This window comes from Gossypium raimondii, chromosome 5, assembly GCF_025698545.1.
Source record: "Gossypium raimondii isolate GPD5lz chromosome 5, ASM2569854v1, whole genome shotgun sequence".
NCBI classification, from domain to species: Eukaryota; Viridiplantae; Streptophyta; class Magnoliopsida; order Malvales; family Malvaceae; genus Gossypium; species Gossypium raimondii.
This window is the reverse complement of record NC_068569.1, coordinates 3,062,708-3,085,785: the sequence shown is the minus strand read 5'-3', so window position 1 is coordinate 3,085,785 and position 23,078 is coordinate 3,062,708. Positions and strand designations below refer to the sequence as shown.

General features: G+C 33.7%; 3 protein-coding genes across 3 annotated transcripts; all 3 read left to right on the top strand.

Moving 5' to 3' along the window:
- Positions 1-4,514: 4,514 nt before the first annotated feature.
- Positions 4,515-8,441, top strand: LOC105770073 (omega-amidase, chloroplastic). The gene is made up of 10 exons (XM_012591122.2): positions 4,515-4,818; positions 4,910-5,026; positions 5,365-5,589; positions 6,068-6,161; positions 6,430-6,504; positions 6,612-6,690; positions 7,238-7,253; positions 7,708-7,788; positions 7,931-8,013; positions 8,125-8,441. Exons 1-10 carry the CDS (start codon positions 4,543-4,545, stop codon positions 8,201-8,203), a joined length of 1,125 nt encoding a protein of 374 aa, XP_012446576.1. The 5' UTR covers positions 4,515-4,542; the 3' UTR covers positions 8,204-8,441.
- A 5,699-nt stretch (positions 8,442-14,140) lies between these two features.
- Positions 14,141-15,830, top strand: LOC105770838 (protein BIG GRAIN 1-like B). Its single transcript, XM_012592194.1, has one exon. The coding sequence runs from the start codon at positions 14,334-14,336 to the stop codon at positions 15,684-15,686; it is 1,353 nt and encodes a 450-aa protein (XP_012447648.1). The 5' UTR covers positions 14,141-14,333; the 3' UTR covers positions 15,687-15,830.
- Positions 15,831-19,764: 3,934 nt separating this feature from the next.
- Positions 19,765-21,854, top strand: LOC105766024 (serine/threonine-protein kinase STY46). Its single transcript, XM_012585318.2, has 5 exons — positions 19,765-20,020; positions 20,332-20,616; positions 20,695-21,208; positions 21,287-21,429; positions 21,527-21,854. The coding sequence occupies exons 1-5, from the start codon at positions 19,772-19,774 to the stop codon at positions 21,722-21,724; spliced, it is 1,389 nt and encodes a 462-aa protein (XP_012440772.1). The 5' UTR covers positions 19,765-19,771; the 3' UTR covers positions 21,725-21,854.
- The last annotated feature ends 1,224 nt before the right edge of the window (positions 21,855-23,078 follow it).

The following is a 23,078-nucleotide window of genomic DNA, read 5'->3' as shown; positions in this document are numbered from 1 at the left end:
CAAATACCATTTATAAATACTATCAAAACGTTTATTAACCTCAAGACCTTTTATTTATAACAATTAAGCATGATATAAACTCACAAATTTGTACCTACCATTTGCACATAACCGAATATGTATACTCATCAAATACAAATAAATATATACCTCAATATTTTTTTGTTATTTACAATCAATCAATGTACTTACCTAATATCAAATAAGAGATGAATAACACATACCTGATTATCATAATTTCATAATCCATTAGTTATTACATTGACAAATAACTTACTAATCACATATTTTAAAATGATTCACTGGCATGTAGCCTGCTAGGCTTAAAGCCTGATTCAGAACACTGGCATTAAGCCTGCTAGATGTAAAGTCTGAAATATTTCACCGGCATTAAGCCTGCTAGACGTAAAGTTTGAATTATTTCACTGGCATTAAGGCTGCTAGATGTAAAGTCTGAATTATTTCACTAGCATTAAGCCTGCTAAGCACAGAGCCTGAATAACTCAGATACAAAATTAATCTTTCATATAATGCTTTATGGTTCACATAAATCCTTCTCAAGAAACTCAAATCATATATTCAATCCACATGAATATATATATAATTCATAACATTAACTTTAGCTCAAAGAACTTGTATATTACATTCGAACCTCATATGTATAGTTCAAAACATTAAATTCAGCTCAATGACTTTGTAACCTATATTCGAACCACATATATATATAAAATGTATACATCAAATTTGGCTCAAGAGATTTTGCAATCTATGTTTGAACCACATACGTATAAGAAATTTATATATTAAATTCAACTTAAGAACTTGAATATATTTATATATATATATTTATTCGAACCACATATATATGAAATTATACATCAAATTCGCTCAAAGAAGTTAAATCTTGCATTCGATTTACATGTCCATGCATATATTCTTCTATTAGTTTCATATCATTGAACTTAAAGTATACTTTAGCTAATATACATGTAATTTACACCTTTAATATCAACCAACCAAAATCAATTCCTATGTTCGGCTATCATGTAGAAAAATCTTAAAGTTTTATTCAATTTAAATACTTTTAGTTCCAGCTTACTAATGTATGATAGATATATATATATATATTCCAATTTGATAACATTTAAATTGCTATTAGACTTACCTCGGATGTCAACTGACACAATTGACTACTCGGCTACTTTCGATTTCCCCCGATCTAACTCCATTTTCTTCATTTCTTGATCTAAACATATTCAAATTTAGCCTTTTTATTCATTAAATCATTCAATTTAATCCAAAAACACATAAATTGGCAAATTACCATTTTACCCCCGACATTTTACACTTTTTGCAATTTAGTCTCTATTGCATAAAACACAAAATACACAAAATTTGCACACGCTATGCTAGGGCCGAATGTTCATAAGCTTCACACAAGTCCCCACATTTCATTTATTTCACATTTTAGTCCCTCAAAAATTTATTTTCACAATTTAGGCCTAATTACTCAATTTCACCAAAAATTCAAAGACAAAACATGTTAATCTTTCACATATCTTTCATATTTCACCATCAACTATCACAAAGCTCAAGTATTCATCAATGACATGTATCAAAATCACCATCAAATTCTAAATTTAAAGCATGGGCTAGATAGAACACGAAGCAACGATCACAAAAACGTAAAAATCATCCAAAATCGAAACCAAAACATACCTTAATCAAGCTAAGGAAGTGCCAAAACTTAAGAAGCCATGGATGGTTTCTTCCTTTTCAATATTCAGCTAACAAAGATGAACATATTCATCTTTTTATGACTTATTTTTTTATTATAATGTTAATATTTACCTTATTATTATATTAACCTTTTAATAATAATTATGTATAACATATATATTAAGGTTAGTTTTGTCAAATGTCGCCCACTATCTAACTTTTGGTCTTATTGCATCATAAATCCTCCCATTTAAAAAGACAACAACATTTAAGTGCTTTTAGATTTAACCCTTAAATTTTCATTTTACGCGATTAAGTCATTTTTATTAAATCGGACACTTAAACGACGGAATTAAAACACGAAAATTTCATACAATCAAATTCACACATAATAAACTCACAAAATAATATTAAGATATTTTTCTGACTCGGATTTGTGGTCCCGAAACCATTATTTCTAATATTGGGCTGTTACAGTCAATACACAAGTTAGTGCATTTATGTATATAACTCATTTGGGGTTAATCACATGATAAACCATTTTAGAAGAAATTACACCTTTTGAATCTTACCACCTTTTCATGAACATAAGCATATTTCCATTTAACCAATTACCATTTCAATGTATATAACTAATATTCAACATGATATAATGCAACTAAAAGCTTAGCACAAACCTAAGCATTGTCCATCATCTCATGTTCAGGTCAATATATTATCTTACCGAGATTTTCCATACAAAAAACGACTTACGAGTAAGAGTACATCGTCAACAGAAGCTCATAAGAGCTGGTCCTCCCGAAAACGCTAACAGAAGCTTATAAGAGCTGAAAAAAAGCTCAAAAGAGCTGAACAGAAGCTCATAAGAGTTGAACAGAAGCTCGTAAGAGCTTATCCACCCGAATCACGCCAAACAGAAAGTAAAACGTGAGAGTTCGCAACAAATGCTTAACCCTGGTTTACTTGGGTAAAATGCCAATATCTCCCTCCAGTACCATCTCCACTCCAAACCCTCGTTATGCACCAAATCACGAATATACTCAAATCCCGCGTTCAATCCAAACTGAGTATTAAATTCAAAATATATTTCCAACAATAATTAAATTCCAACAATAGAACATTTATATAATATCAATCATCAATTTATACAAATGTTAAATTTTAACCGCACGAACTTACCTGGCTAAATTGCAAAAATACCAAGATTCAGGGACATTTTGGTAATTTTTTATTTTTCTCGATTTTCTACCCAATCTTGATCTAAATTAATAATTTCATTAAATTTATTAATTTAGAAAATAAAAAAAATATTTAATGTAATTTGGTTATTTTTGACATTTTTACAAAATTCTCCTAAAGTTTTACTTTTATTCAATTTAGTCCCTGAGCCCAAAACATGCAAATTAACCATTTTTAAGGCAAACCCGTGCTAGCCGAATAGTCATGGTATTCAATACAGTTCATTTTTTGCAATAATTTCACAACAAATCATTATATTTTTACTATTTCAACAATTTAATCCTTAATCAAAAAATTCATCAAAAATCACTTATTAAAATACTTTTAAATAACAATTAATATCTTAGATTCATTATTTAACATAAAAAATCACAAGATTCATCAATGCCAACCTTCAAAATCTTTAACAGTTTCAAAATCAAAGGTACTGGTTAACTGGACCTAATTGCAACAATCTCAAAAACATAAAAATTAAAAGAAACGGGTGAAAGATGGCTTAGCATGCATGAATTGAAGCATGGCTGAACCTTGGTTCTTCTTGCCATGGTGTTTCGGTGGTTTGGAGAAGATGATAAGTATACAATGTTTTTCTTACTTTTTGTTTTACTTATTTTTAATGTTTTTAATACATTATTATTATTATTATTATTATTTTAATTAATAAAAATAACACATACTTATCCTAAAAACAAGCATTGACAGACTATAATAATTCATCATGGTATAATTGTAATATCAGTCCACCTACTTCCACTAAGTAATCTATTTAAATCATTAAAATTCAATAGCAACTAGGTTTTGCATCTTTTACAATTTAGTCATTTTAATTAATTAACTATCATAACGTTAAAATTTTTTAACAAAATTTTAATACCACTTTAACAACACCGTAAATATTTATAAAAATATTTACGGCTCGGTTTATAGATATGAGGTCCCGATACCTTATTTTCTAAAATCACTTGAACTTAATAATTCGCTTATATAACAAAAATCACTATATCAAAAACTTTTTTAAAACCATATTTAACTCGTAAATATTAAATAATACTATTTACGAACTTACTCGTCGGATTCAGTGACCCCGAAACCACTGTTTCTGATACTACTGAAAAATCGGGCTGATATAACATCATAATAAACAATTTAATTTATTTTAATAATGTACATATTTAATGTACTTTTCATTTTTTATTTTAAATTTATGACTTTGATTTATATATAAGATTTTTAGTATATAACAAAAGCTAAACAATTAAAGTTAATACCATTTCAAAATTAAAATAACCGCATACAAAATTCAAATATCGAATTTAGTAAAACGAAACTACTTTTAGGTGCGGCTAAAGAACGTTTTCTTAGATGTAAATATCATATTGTTTAATTATTGTTCAGTTTAATATTTGGATATCAACTATAAACTTTAGTTGATTTTTGCCCTCTTCTTCCTATAAATAACAATTTTAGTAAAATACCAAAAGTTTTAATCTTTATTATTGGTACGAATAACTTTTGTAAAATATATAAAAAAAAATACCATTAAAATATTTGCCGGAAGCAAGTAAACAAAACGTGAAAACAAATATGAAGTCATCACTTGTTAGCTCCAAGAATCTAATAAGACTTCAATCCGCTATCTCACGCTCCTTCCTTCAACACTCATCCAAACCCATTTCTCAAACACCGTTCTTCATTCCAATCATCCCCACAAACACCATAAACCTGTACAATCAACGTTACCAAAACCTCCAATTCCAAATCCGGTCCAACTCAACATCCATAATGTCATCATCAGCTTTCAAGCCTGAACAAGCGAGGCTACCACCTGCTCTTCCTCTTCCCTCCCCTCCTCTCACCAAGGCAACCTCTTTTGCTTTCTTTTGCTGTCTTCTCCTTTTTTGTTTTGATTGCGTGTTTGTTAAAGTGATCTGTTTTGGGTTTGTTGTTATAGTTCAAGATTGGGATTTGTCAGTTGGCAGTGACACCTGATAAAGAGAGGAACATACAGCATGCTCGGAAGGCCATCGAAGAGGCTGCTCAAAAGGGTGCCCAGCTTGTTGTCTTGCCTGTGAGTTTTATTATTGTCTATGTCTCAAGTTTTCTCCTTTCTGATGTTCGCATGAGGGTTTTCGTTAGGTAACAAATTGTGCATAATTAAGCTTTGTGCTATTGGATTCGAGGTTGAAAATTTAGAAGCTTGGAGGGTCTTAGAAATTTGAGCATACCAGATAAGCTAAAGCCTAAGTCTTTTTTTCCCATTATTTTTGGTGAAATCAGCTTGACGAGCCAAATATATAGTGGAATATTAAACCACAAAATGGTTGTTTTGGTGTTCCTCAATTACATATAATAGATTTTGCTATTAACATTTTAAGGCCCGTCCTTCTTTCTGTTATTCTGTTTCAGGAAATATGGAACAGCCCATATTCAAATGACGGTTTTCCAGTTTATGCTGAAGATATAGATGCAGGTCATGATGCATCTCCTTCAACAGCTATGCTGTCTGAAGTTTCTAGTCGTCTGAAGATCACGGTAGTTGGTGGATCTATTCCAGAACGCTGTGGGGATAAATTGTATAATACTTGTTGTGTCTTTGGTACCGATGGAAAGCTGAAAGCCAAGCACCGCAAGGTAGAGGCACTTCGTATACCATATGGTAGTATATAGGAATTGCCAATTTTGTGCATTGTGTATGGCTGAACTTGGCAATGCATTATGGAGCCACTGTTTATTTTTAGTTCATTAGGTAGAGTGAATTTGACTATGGTGCAACATCTGTCAATTCATCACCTGTATAAAAGCTCATACATCTACACATATTGCTAGATGGCTGAGCCATTTAGTACTCAGTTCTTGATATAATCGTGGAATTTTTTGTTTGGTACCATTAAAACTTATGAAAGAAAGAAAAACATTGATATTAAGCTTTATCTTTACCTTTTGCTGCTAAAGTTTCAAATACACACACACCAGTATGCAAACACCAAAATTCCTGATCTCTGATACCAAGTTTGCTGCTTCCTTTAGGCAATTCTAAAGTTCACTAATATCATTTTGAAGATTCCATTTGAAGTGCACATGATATTTATGAATTCCTTTGGAACTACAGATTCACCTTTTTGATATCGATATTCCTGGGAAGATTACCTTCATGGAATCCAAGACTCTTACTGCTGGGGAAACTCCTACCATTGTGGACACAGGTTGATGTTTCCTTAGACTTCACATGCATGAACATGTTACCCTGTCCATAATTTTTTTAGAATCGTTTTCTAGATCATATATTGTATATCATCTCGTCCACTGTCATGAGACATTCCTATGTTTCTTACATCTTTACCATTATTTGGTGAAGTACTATGTCAAATCTTCTACAATCAGATTTAACTGACGAGTAATTATTATCAGCAATTGAGTATACTAGGTGAATGGTTTTGTAAGTGGGAAGCTAATCATCAATAGTTCATGCAGATGTTGGGCGAATTGGTGTAGGGATTTGTTATGACATTCGTTTTCAGGAATTGGCAATGATATATGCCTCAAGAGGTGTGTATACCTCTCCCTCGAACCGTTATTCAATTAATTTCATTTGTAATATTGGCTTTTGGTAGCTGATGAATGCAATTATTATTTCCTGTGTTTATTGAAATTAGGTGCTCACTTGCTATGTTATCCTGGAGCATTTAACATGACAACCGGACCATTGCATTGGGAGTTGCTGCAGAGAGCAAGGTGCTAGTTATTTCCCTGCTTTCACTTTCCTTGTTAATCTTTTTAACTTTACTGAAAGGTAGAGAGAAATAAGGTAGACTGGGGAGGGGAGGTGATGCAGTCACTGAAAAAAGCAATATAAAAGTCAGTGTTATAATTCTTTTGGCCTTGTATCCTTACAGAGATGGTTCCTAGTTTTAGCTTTAGGTGGACGTTATGAACTTCATACGTGGCAGTAATTTTATCTTTAAACATTACCTTCTGAATTTTCTTTGCCAAGACACCAATAAATTTACTTGATGAAATGGAATTTATCATGTTTGATCATCTTCCAAAACCATCATTTCATTTAAAGAGAGAAAATTAAATTACTTTTACAGCAATGGATTAAAACTTAGATCAAGTCGTACCAGTTTGTCCTCCACGTTTGCTCTTTTTTGTTTTTAACATCCAACCGTTTCTCAACCTGACGGGGACTGTCGTATTGGATGATTTAGTGAGCTAATTGTTATTTTGTGATGGTAGTTGTTCATCTACTAATTTTTTTTTCTTGCTATTCTGTATGCAGGGCTGTGGATAATCAGGTATAGTAACAAAATTTTCCGTAAAGGCTTTCATAAGTCTCGTAATTAGCATACTGTACTATTTGGTTTAATAAGACAGACAGTACTAGTACAGATGAAAATTAATGTAGATCCTGTTATTTTATGGTCAAAACTAGAATGCAGTCAGTATTTGGTTAGTCTAACATGCTGGACTTTGATGCTGTTCTGGTTGGTAGCAAAGACACCGCTTTCTTTCCTTTGGCCTTTTTCTTTATGAAGGATTCTTTCCTTCTGTTTAGTCTTGAAAAATACTTGTTTATATAATTCATGCTCTGATGTTACCATATATACTGGATGGTGAAAATGGGATGGATTCATCAGAACTGTGACTTCAGATCACTGGAGCTCTGCACTGTCTAGGACATGAATATATGATTTCTCATAGAAGATTTCATTCTTTTTTTCCTTCTCTAATAAAAATTTTAAATAACAGTTATATGTGGCAACTTGTTCACCTGCTCGAGATACTGGAGCTGGTTATGTGGCTTGGGGTCACTCAACCCTTGTAGGACCTGTAAGTGGATACTTGTTTTTTTAGCTCTGTTGTGGGTTTATGAATAGAAAGGCTTTTCTCCTGTAATACGAATTCCTGAATCTTTTATGGCTTGAAGTGTTTTGAGCAGACAAATACATACTTAAATTTTTGCATGTGACAGTTTGGAGAAGTCCTAGCCACAACTGAACATGATGAGGACATAATTATAGCAGAGATTGATTACTCAATACTTGAGCAACGAAGGTGATATGGCTTCCACATAATATTTGTTCTATACATGTTGCATGTTTATGGTTTTATTCAATCGTATATACTTTCTAGTCTTTTTAATTGGGTGCCTTGTATGAAATTTAGGGCTAATCTCCCTTTGGCAAAGCAACGGCGGGGTGATCTTTATCAGTTGGTAGACATCCGGAGAGTCAGTGCTCATTGATTAGAGAAGAGAAGCATGTAAATAGCTATGAGTCATGGTGGGGATGTAATATACGGTGCAACTTTACTAAAATCATGGGACTGTTATCGTCCTTTGTCCAGTTGAAGAAAATCTGTAGTTAACCTTAACCAGATTTTATCATTCGGATGATAGCTTTGCTACCCATATTTGAACAATAATTGGATGTGATACTGTTGCCATGTTTTTAATTGCTAATTTAGCCAGACTTAGTCTTCAACACTCTGTAACATGGATGATAGGGCTTAAAAATGATGACACCTTATCTAATCAGCTAAATTTTGCAGAATTTTTGAGTCGTTGTTATGACACCGTATCCTACAATTTTCTTCAAGAAACGAGCTAAATTACCCAGGATAGCATATATATATATATAGTGAAGATCTAATATTTGGTTGGGAGAGATCACAACTTTGCTCGGACAAGGTTGGATTACAGTATCATAGCCAATATGAAAGAGTCAGTTTTGACCTCAATTGCTGATGTAGGTTTGAAAATGATTATTTGGAGAAGTATTTCCGCAAGTCCGCAACCTACCGTCAACTATCAAATACGAATGTTGATAAAGTCAACCATTTCTCCTGGCTATCATTTTCATTTTACTTTCTCATTCTCAATTTGTTTTTCATCTATATATGATTGAATGGGCATGTCAAATCCTGTGGATAAGTGCTAGAAAATGTGGGTCTAACCTTAATTAAGTATCATGCATACCCAGAATAACATATATTAAAAACTATAGACCTACTTAGACTGGAGACATGAATATTAAAGAAGACGACGACCTTCAGGGTCAGTTAGTTCACTCTCCATATCCACTCCCCCCTCGCCCCATAGGCCCTAGCTTATATTATCCCTCTTCATTCACATGGGTATTCTACATGGGAGAGTACCGGAAAAATGTGGCTTTGTCTCCTATTTTTGAAGAGTAATCGCGATAGTGTTTCCTACCAATGTTCAAACAGAAAGATACCGTTTAACAAAAGAAACAAATAATCTAAAACTAAAACACACTATTTCCTTTTGCTCTACATAAAGGAGGACTAGAAAGCTGCCGCGTCATCGCATGCACGACCGCACGTGGATGCATCATGCTGGACTGACTCCACTGCAATTCGCAAACATAAGCAAAATCAAAAGCAAAAGACCCCCAAAATAGAAAGCTATTATATCTCTCGTCTTGTTTGCTTCGTTGGAAAAGAACAAAGTTGTTCTGTTCCTTTCTTCATTGCCAACCAAAAACGAAAAGGAAAGGAAAGAAGAATCTAATCAACATTCTCCACCGTCTGATTCTCAGTTAACAGTTGTGGGATCTTGCCCTGTCCACGTGAAAAAATAATACATGTGTGAGTGAGGCAGGCAGGGTGTACAGTGTTGTCTGCAAGATTGCAAATTGAAGAGGTGAAAATATAATCAGGTGTGGCCATGTAGTTCTCTGCCGAGGAGGCAACCTCTCGATCCTACAAAGTCTATGTCCCCTTGTGATTAGACCCTACATATGTCTCGTTGGGGCACTTTCAGATTGTCCTTTGGAGGCCCCAATAGTCTCATATTTCTAATTTAATTGACTCATGATAAAAAATTCTACGCCTTAATTTTTCTTAATCGGAAAGGGGCTACTATACACGTGGCGAGTCACAATTGGTGAGTATATGGGAAACTAGACCTTTGGGAAGGAATAGGAAGCTCAGAAAGGAAAAGAGAGGCTAATAGCCTTTAAAGCGCACGTGTCAAAGGCAGTGAATATAGTTCACGTGCCTCGGAAATGGCCCCCACATTCCGTTTCCCCACAGTGGCCAAATACTTTAGGCCCCACCAGACCAGAACAGCGCGTGATGCCCTAACAGCCGTTAATTATTTACGCCCGTGCAAAGCTTATGGTCATAGCTGTTTCTGCTCACATTGGACCCCCTCCCCCCCCTACACATTCTAATTAATTAAGAAAATCAGTCAGTCGTCCACAGCCCGTACTTTGCTGTTAACTCTTAGTCTTAATCCCCTACTAAATCTAGATAAGGTTTATATTAGATTAATTATTAGCATATAAATTCATATAGAACCAATCAATGAACTACACCGAAGATATATAGCAACTTGATTTGTTTATTTATAAAGAGAATATCTTATATTGGCCCGTTTCTGTTTTTTGGAACCTCTAATTGGTCGTTTCTGACTGTTATTCTTGTTGGCCTCTTGACCCGATCCTACACACAATTTTAATATATATAAAAGTTTAAGTAAAAGGAATGAAATAAATTACATCTGATTTTGGGAAGATACCCAAGTTTAAAATGGGTTGAAGATTTAATTGATTTACAATTATGATGACCAAAGTATGGTTGAAGAGAGGAATCATGCAATGGGATGGGATCAACGTTCTGAAACCGTGGGTCTCTCTCTCTTTGCACCATGAAATTAATTAAAGACAAGATAGTCGATAGGTTTCCCCAAGGTGCCAATGCCATTCAGTATTGCCCTGGGAAATGGGATATGGCGTTTCCTTTTTAAGCAAAGCAAGGTATACAATGCCGCACGGGCATCAAATATATCAAGGGCCTACCCCTTTTTTTTCTTTAAATGGTAAAATATATATCTAATCTCTTTAGAGTTCAACCAAATCTATTCGCATCATATGTTGAAAGACAACCATGATATTCAAAACAAGAAAAAGAAAAAGTACACATCGATCATTGTCTAATATTGCTTGCTAAGTGGTGGAAGCCACCCTTGCATGTTGTGTATTTTGTAGGCTTATTTTAACTCAAAAATTCAAAGGTGACTGATGAGAGATACTGCTTGAGACCAGATCAATGACCTTTCTGCATCGATCCCCTTTTTTCCCTACCACAGAGGGCACATAAAAGAGTTATGCTTGTTGCTTCCATTATAGCTCATGTCCTGGAAATGGAGGTACATTAGTAAACCAAAAACATGAAAACAAGTGATCCTTACAGGAAGTTTCGAGGTAGACGATCCCGCTCCTCGACCACCCTGTAAATGATAATTAAATAGGGATTGCAACACAATGTTATGTAATCACTAATTACGTGTTTGGGCTGTCAATATCCACTGCACTACCAATAAAAACGATCTGATAAATAAAGCAAGTAGCAGATAATGTCTGGATAGGGTTTGCTAACAAGGTTAAGTGAACTTGGCATGGGGATGTTGCTATAGCATGTGATGTCTTTGGCCTCCTCGATGAACACCTTCCTTCAAATTTAATTCGTCCACATGGTTCCTTCGTTGTTAGGTTGATGGATTCAATCCATACCATATCTGATAATTTATGCATGTCTAGAGTCACTTTCATTAATTACTCAGGCATTAGATTGCTGGTACACTTTTAGAATATGAGCAAATTTACTAATCAATAATTGAATTTTGCCACTAAACTTAAAATTTAAGTGAATATTTTTGCCACCAAATCTAGTTTTTAATTAACTTTTTACAGCTGATTACGTGAAAACAAAATTTTAATTTAATATCTAAAAATAAGTTAATTTAAAATAATGACGAGTTTTAGCTTTGGATTAGCCAAACACACACGCTCTTGTCTTAGTCAAATACTGTAGCTTAGCTACCCAAATCGTGTCGAAAAATAATGCGATTTGCTTTTGGGGAAGTAATGGGCGCATGAACTTCTTTAGACCGTATATTGACTATTCCCTCTTAAAGTAGAGTAGAAAAAGGCATCTCAGCCTATACGAGATGTGCAAAAGTGGATATTTTAAAATAATAAAGAAGAAAATGCCTTTGTTTTTTTGTTTCAACTTTGAACCGTTATTGAATCCAGAGCTTTTAAATTTGAAACAAAATGAAGGCTGCCTCCCCCAATCAACTTACCCACATAATTAAATCTGATTTTTATCCATTCCTTTTACTTATATTTCACAAATATATAATTTCACGCCATTCAAATAAATTTATTTAATCTTGGAATTTTCTTAGATATTTGGATTAAATTCAAATTTTGAAATCGATATTATTGTAAGAGTTTTACCTAAATACCATATTCAACCTGAATAAAACTAGATTCAGACCATAAAATGCTTGTAAATTGTGCAATGTTATTATTGAATCTCATTGCAAAGTTTTCATCAATAATCTTTAATGAATCATAAAACACATCGAATATTAACTCTCTTTCATTTTAAATATTTTTATTTATTTAAAAATAACACGTGTCATAACTTTACGAAATAAAAATTACATATTTTACCTATTTTTGTTATAAACCATTAATACGTAGAATGCAACATTAAATTTTAAGTTTTCGTAATAAGTGAGGTCTGGATTACACCATTATAATATATGTTTTGTTTTTTCGAATAAACGTTATTTATTTGGTGAGAAAAAAAAAAGGTAAAAATATTGTATGAATTAGTACATCGTACAAATCAGAGAGTTGTCTCAAAACTGTAGCACCTGTTCCCTGCTAAAGATTCATGGCAGTTCCACAACGATTTGCTATCACTTCAATGTTTATATGGTAGTGAATAATATGCACTCAGAATTAATCAGTTAATTGAATGAGAAATATATATCGAGGATTTCCACATTCCATTTATGTCTTGTCTCCTGCCTATTATGGTTCAAATATGCCAACTCAATGGCAATTTTAAAACCCTAGCAACACTCAACCTTCCTTCAATTCATAGTAATAAAATTTGAACTTTCCTGCCCTCCCTCCTCCTTTGATTAATTATTCTATAATTGTTTATTTTTATTTTAAAAACAATTCTAAGGAATAAAAATGCCTTTTAATTCTGTCTTATGTCATTTTTGTTCAGTTATATTATACACCTACTTTTTATAATAACTATTATTTTGATAAATTCATTTAAAAATAAATTTTTATTTGATGCATGATAAATTTTAATTCCAACAGACTTAATTTAAAATATTAATTAAAGACATTTAACGTTCTTTTAATTCTACTTATATAGTTAAAAACTTTACAATCAACGTATCAAACTTTTGATTATAAAGTTTATAAATTTTATTAGTACTTTAGTTCGGTAATATGATTTTATTAGTAGTTGTGTAAATAAAAGGTAATTTTAGTACCATCTATTCATTGGTAGTATTAAATTTTCTTGACAACGTGATATTTTGATAAATTTACCTCACATTAAATTACCTTAGTTTATTTTCTCTATTAGTTAATTTTGCTCTTAAATAATAACAAAAACATATTTTTCAACATTATATTTTCTCCTTAAGAGTTTAATTGGCATCATCATTACACCCAACACTTGTTGATAATAATCTAAAACAATATAATGTAACATAAATGATACTAAATAATCTTATATTCAATAATTTTGTTATTTGAAAAATTCGACATTCCATCAGCCAAATCTACGTAACCAAAATCAAATATACTCTTCCTATAAAAAGAGTTAAAACCTTGAAAGTAATATATATATAGATATATAAATTGTGATACGGGTACATGAATAATTTGAGTTATATAAATTTAAAATTTGTTATTATATATAATATTTATAATGATTTTTCATTTTATATAATGATTAATTTTAATTGTAATTATTGATATGATAAATTATAGCTTTTTAAATAATCCGAAATAATGGAATCTATTTCAAAGTCGTTTCATCTTTTCTTTCCAGACCACCATTACGGCATTACCATCTCCATCTTTAAGCACCCAGAAATCTTTTTTCCATTCTTAAACCAACATTTGGACCCACATAAGACTGACAAACCCTTGTCCTTCCATAATAGAGCTCATCAGACGGTCCAAAATTCAAAGCGAATGAAAATGAAAGGGCTAATCTGGGGATTGCCGAAAAAAAGCGGAAGAGTGCCACATAGACAGATGACAATCTGGCATTACCTTCCATCGTAGTAAGTTGTAAAACACCCTTTATATAAGTACCTAGCTTCTGTTCTCCATCCACCTTCATATCCAAGAAGAACAAAAAAAAACCCCATCGATTTCTCTGTTCCGTTTCATATTTCCTTTCTTTCATTTCCAGCAATTCAAAGAAAATTTGAAACAGTGATCTCATTTCTTTGTAGCGAAAATCTTCTCTTTTTTATTTCCACTGCTTTTGAACCCTTGTTCACCGGCAAAAGAGAAGCCATGTACAGATTGGAGAAAACAGTGTACAGGCAGGAGAAAGACAACCCATCTTTTTCATCTACTCTGCTTGACAAAATCTACCGTTCCATCGATGATGGTGACACCAGGAATGTTGATTTGAAATTCTACAGGGAAACAATGCAAAAGAAACAAAGCAAAGCTAGCGTGAGATGCAATGGAAGCAGAGTAGAAGAGGAAGATGAAGAAATGTCGAGTTTCCAACGAGCTCGTTTGATCGAGAAATGGATGGAAAAGAAGGTCACTGAAAAGGCAAATGCAGGCCGGAAACAGGTTTCACATCATGATTATGATCATGATCATGATGTTCTTTTCTTTAGCTCCACTTCCACCTCATCCGATTCCAGTTCCGGTGGTTTCTCATCGTCGGACACTGAATCTATGTATGTTTCAAAATCGAAGTCATCATGTTTTGTAAGATCGAGGCCTAAACCAGTAAGGACCACAATGTCAGCTCGGTCGGAGAAACCACTTAAAACAGAGAAAACAGGGAGAACAGAGAGGGCTTTGTTTTACGAACAAAGGGAGTCGCATTTGCTCGATGATTATCATTACAATTCCGCCTCCGACTACACACCAAAGCTCGAAGAAAGTCTTTTCAAGTCAAAATCAAGAGCCACTAAAATTTACGGCAATTTAAAGAAGGTGAAACAACCCATTTCACCTGGCGGCCGTCTAGCGAGTTTCATCAATTCTCTGTTCACAACAAGTAATACAAAGAAAGCAAGGGGTCCGTCTTCGATGTTAAGTTGTGATGATGAAAGGAAATTGAAGTCTGGACAGGTTTCAACCTGTTCTTCAGCTTCCTCGTTTTCAAGATCATGTCTAAGCAAGAACTCACCTTCGACGAGAGAAAGGTTACGAAATGGAGTCAAAAGAAGTGTTAGATTTTGCCCAGTGAGTGTAATTGTCGACGAAGACTGCAGACCCTGTGGGCAAAAATGCTTATACGAAGAACAAGACTCGAGTTCAGTGTCGGTTGCTGTCCCTACCGTATGGAAAATTAGGAAATCGCCATCGGGGAAGCTCGACGAAGAGCTAAAGTTACAAGCAATGGAGAAAAGTAGGCGAGTAGAAGAAATGGCTACTAAGTTTTTAAAAGAATATCATCTAAACCAAATGAAGGACTTTATTTCAAGGGACAATCACAGTAATTATGTGATGGAGGAGATGGAGGAAGATGAAGATGATGCAGCAAGCTATTCGAGTTCGGATTTGTTCGAGTTGGATCATCTTGTTCTTATTGGTAATGATAGGTATCGAGAAGAGCTTCCAGTGTATGAAACTACTCATGTAGAAACAAATCGAGCCATTGCTAATGGCTTGATAGCATAGTTAATTTTTCACTTTTCTTTTTTTGTTATTTTGGTTATAGTAATGACAAGGCTTTATGCATTATTCTATGGCCAATTTTAGTGTAAATATCATTCCAATGGATTTCACTTTCATTTTTTGGGTAACATGTATCATTTTAGCAAATGGGTAGCATGCAAGAAATGAAAAACAAAGGCAAAGTGGTAAGATAGAAAGAAAAAAAAAAGTGGAAGGGAAGAATGGAATTTTGTTATCTTCTGTTTTTTCTCTGAAAAAGTGAGAAATGGGGATTTGATAATGCTTTTGATCATGATCTGAAGTGAAGAGATACTGACAGTGGCATTTGATTGAACAATGAAAAAGAAAAAGAGAAGGAGTGGGAAAATGAAAGATTCGAATGAATGAATGAATGAAAGACAGAAGGATTGTGATGGTAAAGGCAAAGGCAGATCTTTGTTCCCCCCATGGGAATAGCGAAAGTTAAGAATTGAGATTAGGGTCTTTTGCTTTCTTTCTTGAACACTGTGTTGCCAATTCACCCATTCAACCCCCTTCCGCTTCTTTGTGAATCCACTTAAAGTAAATAAATAAAACCATTCAATAAGATTTTAAAACCCTACTTTGCTATGATCTTTTGAACCAGGTCGACCCCGGTAATTTTGTATGAGATATAATTCAAAAACCCAAAAATTCGATGTTAAAATAGACTAAATTGAATTATTAGATTTTAAGAGGGGCTAGGAAATAAAATTATACCATGTTACCAATGGGGCAAGCCGGCAAGGCCATGCTCCCTGATTTCGCCCCCTGTTTTGAACCAAGATATGTTTAAATTAACAAAAGATACAAGGATGATAAAATTGTCTTGTTTGAAAGCCATCGTGAATTTTAACTGTGGAAGATAAAATTTTTGAACGTATTTAACAGATGAAATTAACCTTTTTTTTTAACTATGCAAACAACAATGCCAAATAATGAAGCTTTTCATGCTACAATAATTTACTGTGAAAAAGAGAAAAAAAGAGTACATCTCCCACTGAAGTTTACGAACATATTTATAAGTTAACAGGTAAAACGTAAAATATGTCAGAATCATTAATAGGAACAACCATTATCTGTTTTCTTTGTTTCTTTTTGGGTTTCCTAGGGAAGCAAGCAAGAAGATGGTCCACGAAATTTAATGGGATTTGATTGAAGCAATTTCAACAAGAAACAGAGTTATACGCTGCTGATCTGCATTATTACAATTCAATCTTAGGATCCCTTTACCTGGTAAAAGGGACCAAACACTGTAACTCTGCTCTTCAATTTTCCTACATTTTCTACAATACATCTTTGTCCAAACGATTGGAGAAGGCAGCGACCAGAGAGCTGAAAACGCTATGAAGTTGCCATTTATTACTGTAGACTTACTGCTTCCTCTATAATCAACCTAATGGACCAAACTAGTCGCATAATCTGTAATAAAGTTTAAATTTTTTTTTTATTTCATTTCAATCGCTGCTTCCAAGACAATAGATACAAGGTAAGAAAATTGGAAAGTCCCAAACATTCATTTATTTAGGTTGAATACGATTAAAGCAATCGATAAGTATTAAATAAATAAATAAGAACTAGAAAGAGATGTGCATATAAAATTATATTATTATTGGTATAAATTTTGCTTTTGGCAACCTCCAAGAACTTTGTAATGAAATGGATGGAGGAAACAGAGATAGTGACTCTTTAACCTACTTAAGGTTGATGTCAATAACTTTCAATTCATATATTAATATTTAAGTAGACTTTTATAATTGCCTATAAACGCATCATTAGTACTACGTGACAAGCATGGAACTAGAGTTTGTAATGTTAAAAAAGAAGAAGGGTCGATCCTATCGAAATTTATAATTATCGGTTAGTATTTTTGGTATATTATTACAATTAATACATTTAATTAATACAACAATATAGAAAAGATTATGAGAAAGAAGAATGGGTTTAAAATAATACGTAGTAATACCATACTAATTACCGCATGTTAAGAATGGGCATGAGCCGCCCACTCAGCAGAAGCAAAATCTCTTAAAGTCAAAATCTAGTATGATCATGCACTAATAGACAAGCTTAAATTAACTATACTTGTTTAGGACGGCAGTGGATTTGTAACTAAAATTCAAGAATTGTAGGCGGAGGATGATTTGTTTATAGAGTTTGAAAACCTCTAAAGTAGTTACAACTAAATTAAGCATCATTGTTTAAACAACAACTAATATAGTAATAACAAGATTGAAATTAATTAATCAGTATTAGTTACGAATCTATCACTTCTAAACCTAGGGTTTATATATATATATATTTATTTTGGGATAATCTCTCCTCTCTCCCTCTATAGTCTCTATTTGTTAGAGACGTTCTCGTTAATTGAGTTCATAGAGCATAAAAAGTCAGTCACAAAATTTGTCCTAATGGATACATGGGAAGCGAAACTTGCTACTTTTCATAAAAATTATACCAGTTAAAGTTAGTAGTTTTGAATGCATTACTTAAGGCAGTTTTGGTTGTTTTGAGCATTAGGGTTATAATTATCATCTTGTTCTTGCCCTCGTACTTCTTTATTCATTTGTAATTAAGTTAGAACGTGTGGGATAATAGTATAATTGGCTTGAAGTTTGGGTAGGTGAGTTTACTCTTGGGACAAGTTCAAATTTTGAGCCGGGATTAAACAAAATTAATGATCAGCTTTGAGTAACCATGATCTTCTTAAGGGCATAAATTAATTACAAAACTTGACTAATCCTTAATCTTATATATATTTGAAAGAATCTTTCATGTCAAATAATTTGTGTTTCAAATATTGGCAGGCCCAAGGTTGTGGTAATAAATTGGTAATTTGATAGAATCGAGTTGTGGAGAATGGAGCATAACATTAGCTTCAAGTTTCTAAGTTTAGTTGTGTCGTATAAGGCAGGAAAAAGACAAACATACTAACAACCAATGAGTTGATAGACAATGGGGGTTAGGGTTCCATTCCAGGGTGTATTCCATCTGGTAAAGCGCTTTGGAAACTATTTCAGCTTTTAGTCTATTATTTTCTTTTTGTGGGAATCAATTCCCATAAACAAATCAAGAACCCCCCCCCCCCATTGTTTTTATCTTCAAATGCAGAGAGAAAATGTCACTATTTTGGAGCCTACTATCTGCTAACGAATAAGATGGAAGCAAGTTTTTTTTTTCTTTAATGGGTTCATAAATTTAACCACCATTCATAAACTTAAGTCGAACCAACCCCTATTAACAATTTTTAACTTAGCAAAAACCGCGTATGAGTCGGCAATGGCCAAACAACCTGACCTGGCCTTCTGCTCTGCAACTTGGGATGGTCCATTATTTGGCTACTGTTGCTTTGGTATAGTAAATGACAAAGATTTATGATTGGCGATCCCAAGATGAGTTTCCATAAGATCCTTACCAGCTTTCCCTTTTTCTTTTCTTTGATCCATAAAAGTAAAAGAAATGAACTCAGATGCACGAGTGAGTTCATATTTGATCCACAAAAGATTCAATCTTAGCGATAAAGGAACATATAGAAAATGAAAAAGAAGAGAAAGATATTTAACTTCTTTTTGGAGCCATTTAACGTAGCTTGTAAACTTCATTGTTTCAACGACCCTATTCATTTCTTGAAGTTCAGTTTTCAATTTTTAGAGTGAAGCAAATGACCTAACCTGGTTGGTCTATTCATTTTCACTTATTAAAAGCTTTGATTTCAATATAGCAGGAGGGTTTGCAAGGACGAAATGATGAATACAGTATAAATATAATTGCATTAATTTTCACTAACCATGCACGCTTTCTAATTTGCAGAGTAGAGTATGGACCATGTTTATTGTGGTCCAATTTTGTATGGATTCTGAATGTGTTTCTTAGGTAACCACGCTTGACAATGATCATCAACTTCATTTTTCACATCATCTTTTTGGCATTGGACTAAACGTCACAGTTCACAATTAACATTAGCCTATAGTTTCATTAGAATATCCGTCCAGAACAAGAATAAGACCATTTTATAAGGAAGGACCATTAACATCGAAATGAACTAGGCAAAAATAAAATACAACATAGAAATGAACTCGACTTCGGGTACCCCAGAGCAGAGAAGGGGCACCACCGTATCGCATCACCATCAACAAGCTCTATTAACGAGTCCCGTGGTAAAAATAGATAAGGCTACGACATCTAAGCAATTTTGCTTTGGATTTAAAGATTGTTTGGGAAAAGGGTCGGTTGCCTCTACGAACCCACAGCATTTGCAGCAACACCAACAAGGAAAGCAACAACGTTCGCGTAGCCCGACCTCCAAATTAGAGCACCAGGTATAGACTTTGGACCACCTTCTTATTCGTTAGGTGAAATCGTCACTGCATTTTTTCTTTCTTTTTTTGGTATTATCATTGAAAATGTACATAAGATACAAGGCCTCATCTGAATATTGTGGTCCATTCACCCTTGAGGCCCGAACTCTTTCCTTTTCTTCCACAAGGTAAACCACTGTTTTCATCTATTTGATTTTAATTAACATTAAAACTATAAGCAGATGAAACGTAAGTGGGTCATAAAAGAAGACCATGAAAAGATGGGCCTTAAAGAGTTTTTCTGATTATGTATGATTTGGGCTTTGGTGAAGGTGACAGAGCTTGAACAGGAAGTCCAGAAACAGAAAGAAATTCGGAGCATGTACAAAATGAGAATGGAGAGAACACAAGACTATTTAAGGTACTGTCTTCAAATAGCTCAGGATAATGGATTCTTGGACCTTTTAAGTAACCACAAATCTCCTGTTTCTCGGGATGTTGTCCTAAATATCGATACCACCAGTCCTCAACTCCCTGCCCCGGTTTCTCACCAATCAGATCTAGGTCTACTCATCAACCAAGCCAAGTTGAACGGGTGGTTCATTGACCCCATCGAGGTAATGCTTACGGGATTGCATGATCGTTTTGTTTCTTCAGAGCAGTCAATGACATGTTTTTATAACTTACTGGAGCAGATTGAATTGCGAGAAGTAATTGGCCAAGGAAGTACTGCAGACATTTACAGAGGAATTTGGCGAGGCCTTGAAGTTGCGGTGAAGTGTATATATCCCGATTTCTTCGAGAAAAATGAAAATGGTGTTTCATTTTTTGCTCAAGAAGTCGAGACATTGTCTAAGCAGCACCATCGCTTTATACTACAGCTAATGGGTGCATGCCTCGAGCCGCCTATTCAAGGTTGGATAGTGACGGAGTTCTTGAGCATGACGCTGAAGGATTGGCTACATGGACCGGGAAACAACAGGCGAAAAGAAAGGGTGATACCACTCCCTCCGTTGCAAGAGAGATTGAATAAAGCCGTGGAAATTGCACAAGCAATGCAATATCTCCATGAACAAAAACCCAAAGTTATTCACCGTGATTTGAAGCCCAGCAACATTTTTTTAGACGATGCCAAGCATGTAAGGGTGGCTGATTTCGGGCATGCTCGGTTTTTAAGTGACGAAGAAATGGCACTTACAGGCGAAACAGGCAAGAACCGATCTCTTTTGCTCTGATTAAGCCACTCCGAGCTAGTTATTTGCTCTGAAATTTTGCTTGTCCTCTCAGGAACTTTTGTTTACATGGCACCAGAGGTTATCAGATGTGAACCTTATAACGAAAAGTGCGATGTATACAGCTTCGGAATCATTCTGAATGAACTCATCACAGGCAATTATCCTTATACTGAGACCAATTATGGACCGGCCAAGGTATTTTCAATCGATTACTCGTTAACATTGTCTCATCTCTGCTGCTAAAATATTACAAGTTTAACACATAACCATCGGATGATATTGTTATTATTAGATTGCCTTGGAGGTTGGAGATGGAAAGCTAAGACCAGCACTTCCAGAAGACAATGGCGAACGGAAGGAGCTGATCGAGCTGATTTGCCAGTCATGGGATGGAGATGCTTGTGTTAGACCCACCTTTGCGAACATTACTTCCACTCTATCAAATATCCAAACCAGATTCAATGACAATAGCATCCCATCCATCCATTAAGTAGCCATGGTTCAGTGGCAATTTTAAAATGTTCAAATTTATATGGATGTTTAATTGTATTAATTTTCAGTTCTGACAATTTTACATTTTCTTTTTGACAAAATATGAAAGAGTATCAATTACAAAATAATATTAGTATCAGTAAGACTAAGCATATAAAGTCGTCTATCTAATCGAATTTGGTCAACAACTTTTGAACGAGCTGTATGGAATATTTTGGGGCCAAATGGGTAATTCTTTCATCATTCTGATCAGAATATGACGAGCAAAATTTGCATCCTTTGGTATCTGCTTGATTTTCACATGCCAATCACGTCTGCATAGTTTTTGAATTCTTAAAATCAAATTTTTGTTCGGTTAACCTTTAATACCTCCCTGAATCTCCTTGATAGCTAGAGTATAATCAGTCTCAACGATAACTCTATCTCATTTAGCATCCCAAGCTACCCGAAGACCTCTATATCTTCCAATGCTACGTCTATCCCCACATTCATCTACCATACTCATCTCTTACTATTATTGTCGAAAAGACTAAAACTAAAGACGAAATACGAACTTTATCAACATTCAACTTAAAAGAAGCAAGAAGTGATGAATAGGAAGCGACTAAAATTACTTGACTTCTACTTAATAGATCTCACCTGATACCATCAACACTAAATAACATTTTCAACATTAAAAGGGTTATCTTGGAAAACTACAAAACTAGAAGAAAAATATATATTGGGATATGCGGAATGAAGCTATTATAAAACACGGGGAGGGAAAATTCATTAGCAATTTTGTCCAAAATCTTGTATTGTATTGTAACATATGGAAGGGAAATAAATGATAGTTAAAGACTTCCACTTAGTCTTTCATTCCGATATATTTTCTATTTCAATTGAAATCATTTGTGTTTTACTAAAACAATTCACGCCTATTTACCTCAAATCAAACAACTTTAATTCACCCCCATTCTAAACTTTAACTCATTTCCCTAAACCTAAAAATTAAACTTTGTTGGTGTCCAAAATTCAGAACAAACTTATCAACAACTCAGGCTCCGTTTATTTCACTGAAAATGGCTTCCGGAAAATGAGTTCTGAAAAATGATTTACTTTTTTGAAAAAGTTAATATTTTCTGGTGTTTGGATAAATCTGTGTAAAATATTTTCTGTTGTTTGGTTGATTTTTAAAAAATATTTCATAGAAGTCGTTTTCAATTAAAGAAACATACATATGAGATTTTATTGTTATTATTTTGTTATTTAATTAAATTTATTTTTATCTATAATTTTATATTTTACATTGTTTTTGAATATATTAAAATATTATGTTAAATTCGGGTTCATTACAATGTCATTTTTAATTA

Excerpts from the sequence above, each read along its gene's own strand:
- LOC105770838 (XM_012592194.1), top strand. The coding sequence starts at position 14,334 with ATGTACAGATTGGAGAAAACAGTGTACAGGCAGGAGAAAGACAACCCA.
- LOC105766024 (XM_012585318.2), top strand. The coding sequence starts at position 19,772 with ATGAACTCGACTTCGGGTACCCCAGAGCAGAGAAGGGGCACCACCGTA. Across the intron at positions 20,617-20,694 it reads GGTTCATTGACCCCATCGAG|ATTGAATTGCGAGAAGTAAT; the intron begins GTAATGCTTACG and ends TTACTGGAGCAG. Across the intron at positions 21,430-21,526 it reads CCAATTATGGACCGGCCAAG|ATTGCCTTGGAGGTTGGAGA; the intron begins GTATTTTCAATC and ends TGTTATTATTAG.
- LOC105770073 (XM_012591122.2), top strand. The coding sequence starts at position 4,543 with ATGAAGTCATCACTTGTTAGCTCCAAGAATCTAATAAGACTTCAATCC. Across the intron at positions 5,590-6,067 it reads TGAAAGCCAAGCACCGCAAG|ATTCACCTTTTTGATATCGA; the intron begins GTAGAGGCACTT and ends TTGGAACTACAG. Across the intron at positions 6,505-6,611 it reads AATGATATATGCCTCAAGAG|GTGCTCACTTGCTATGTTAT; the intron begins GTGTGTATACCT and ends TATTGAAATTAG.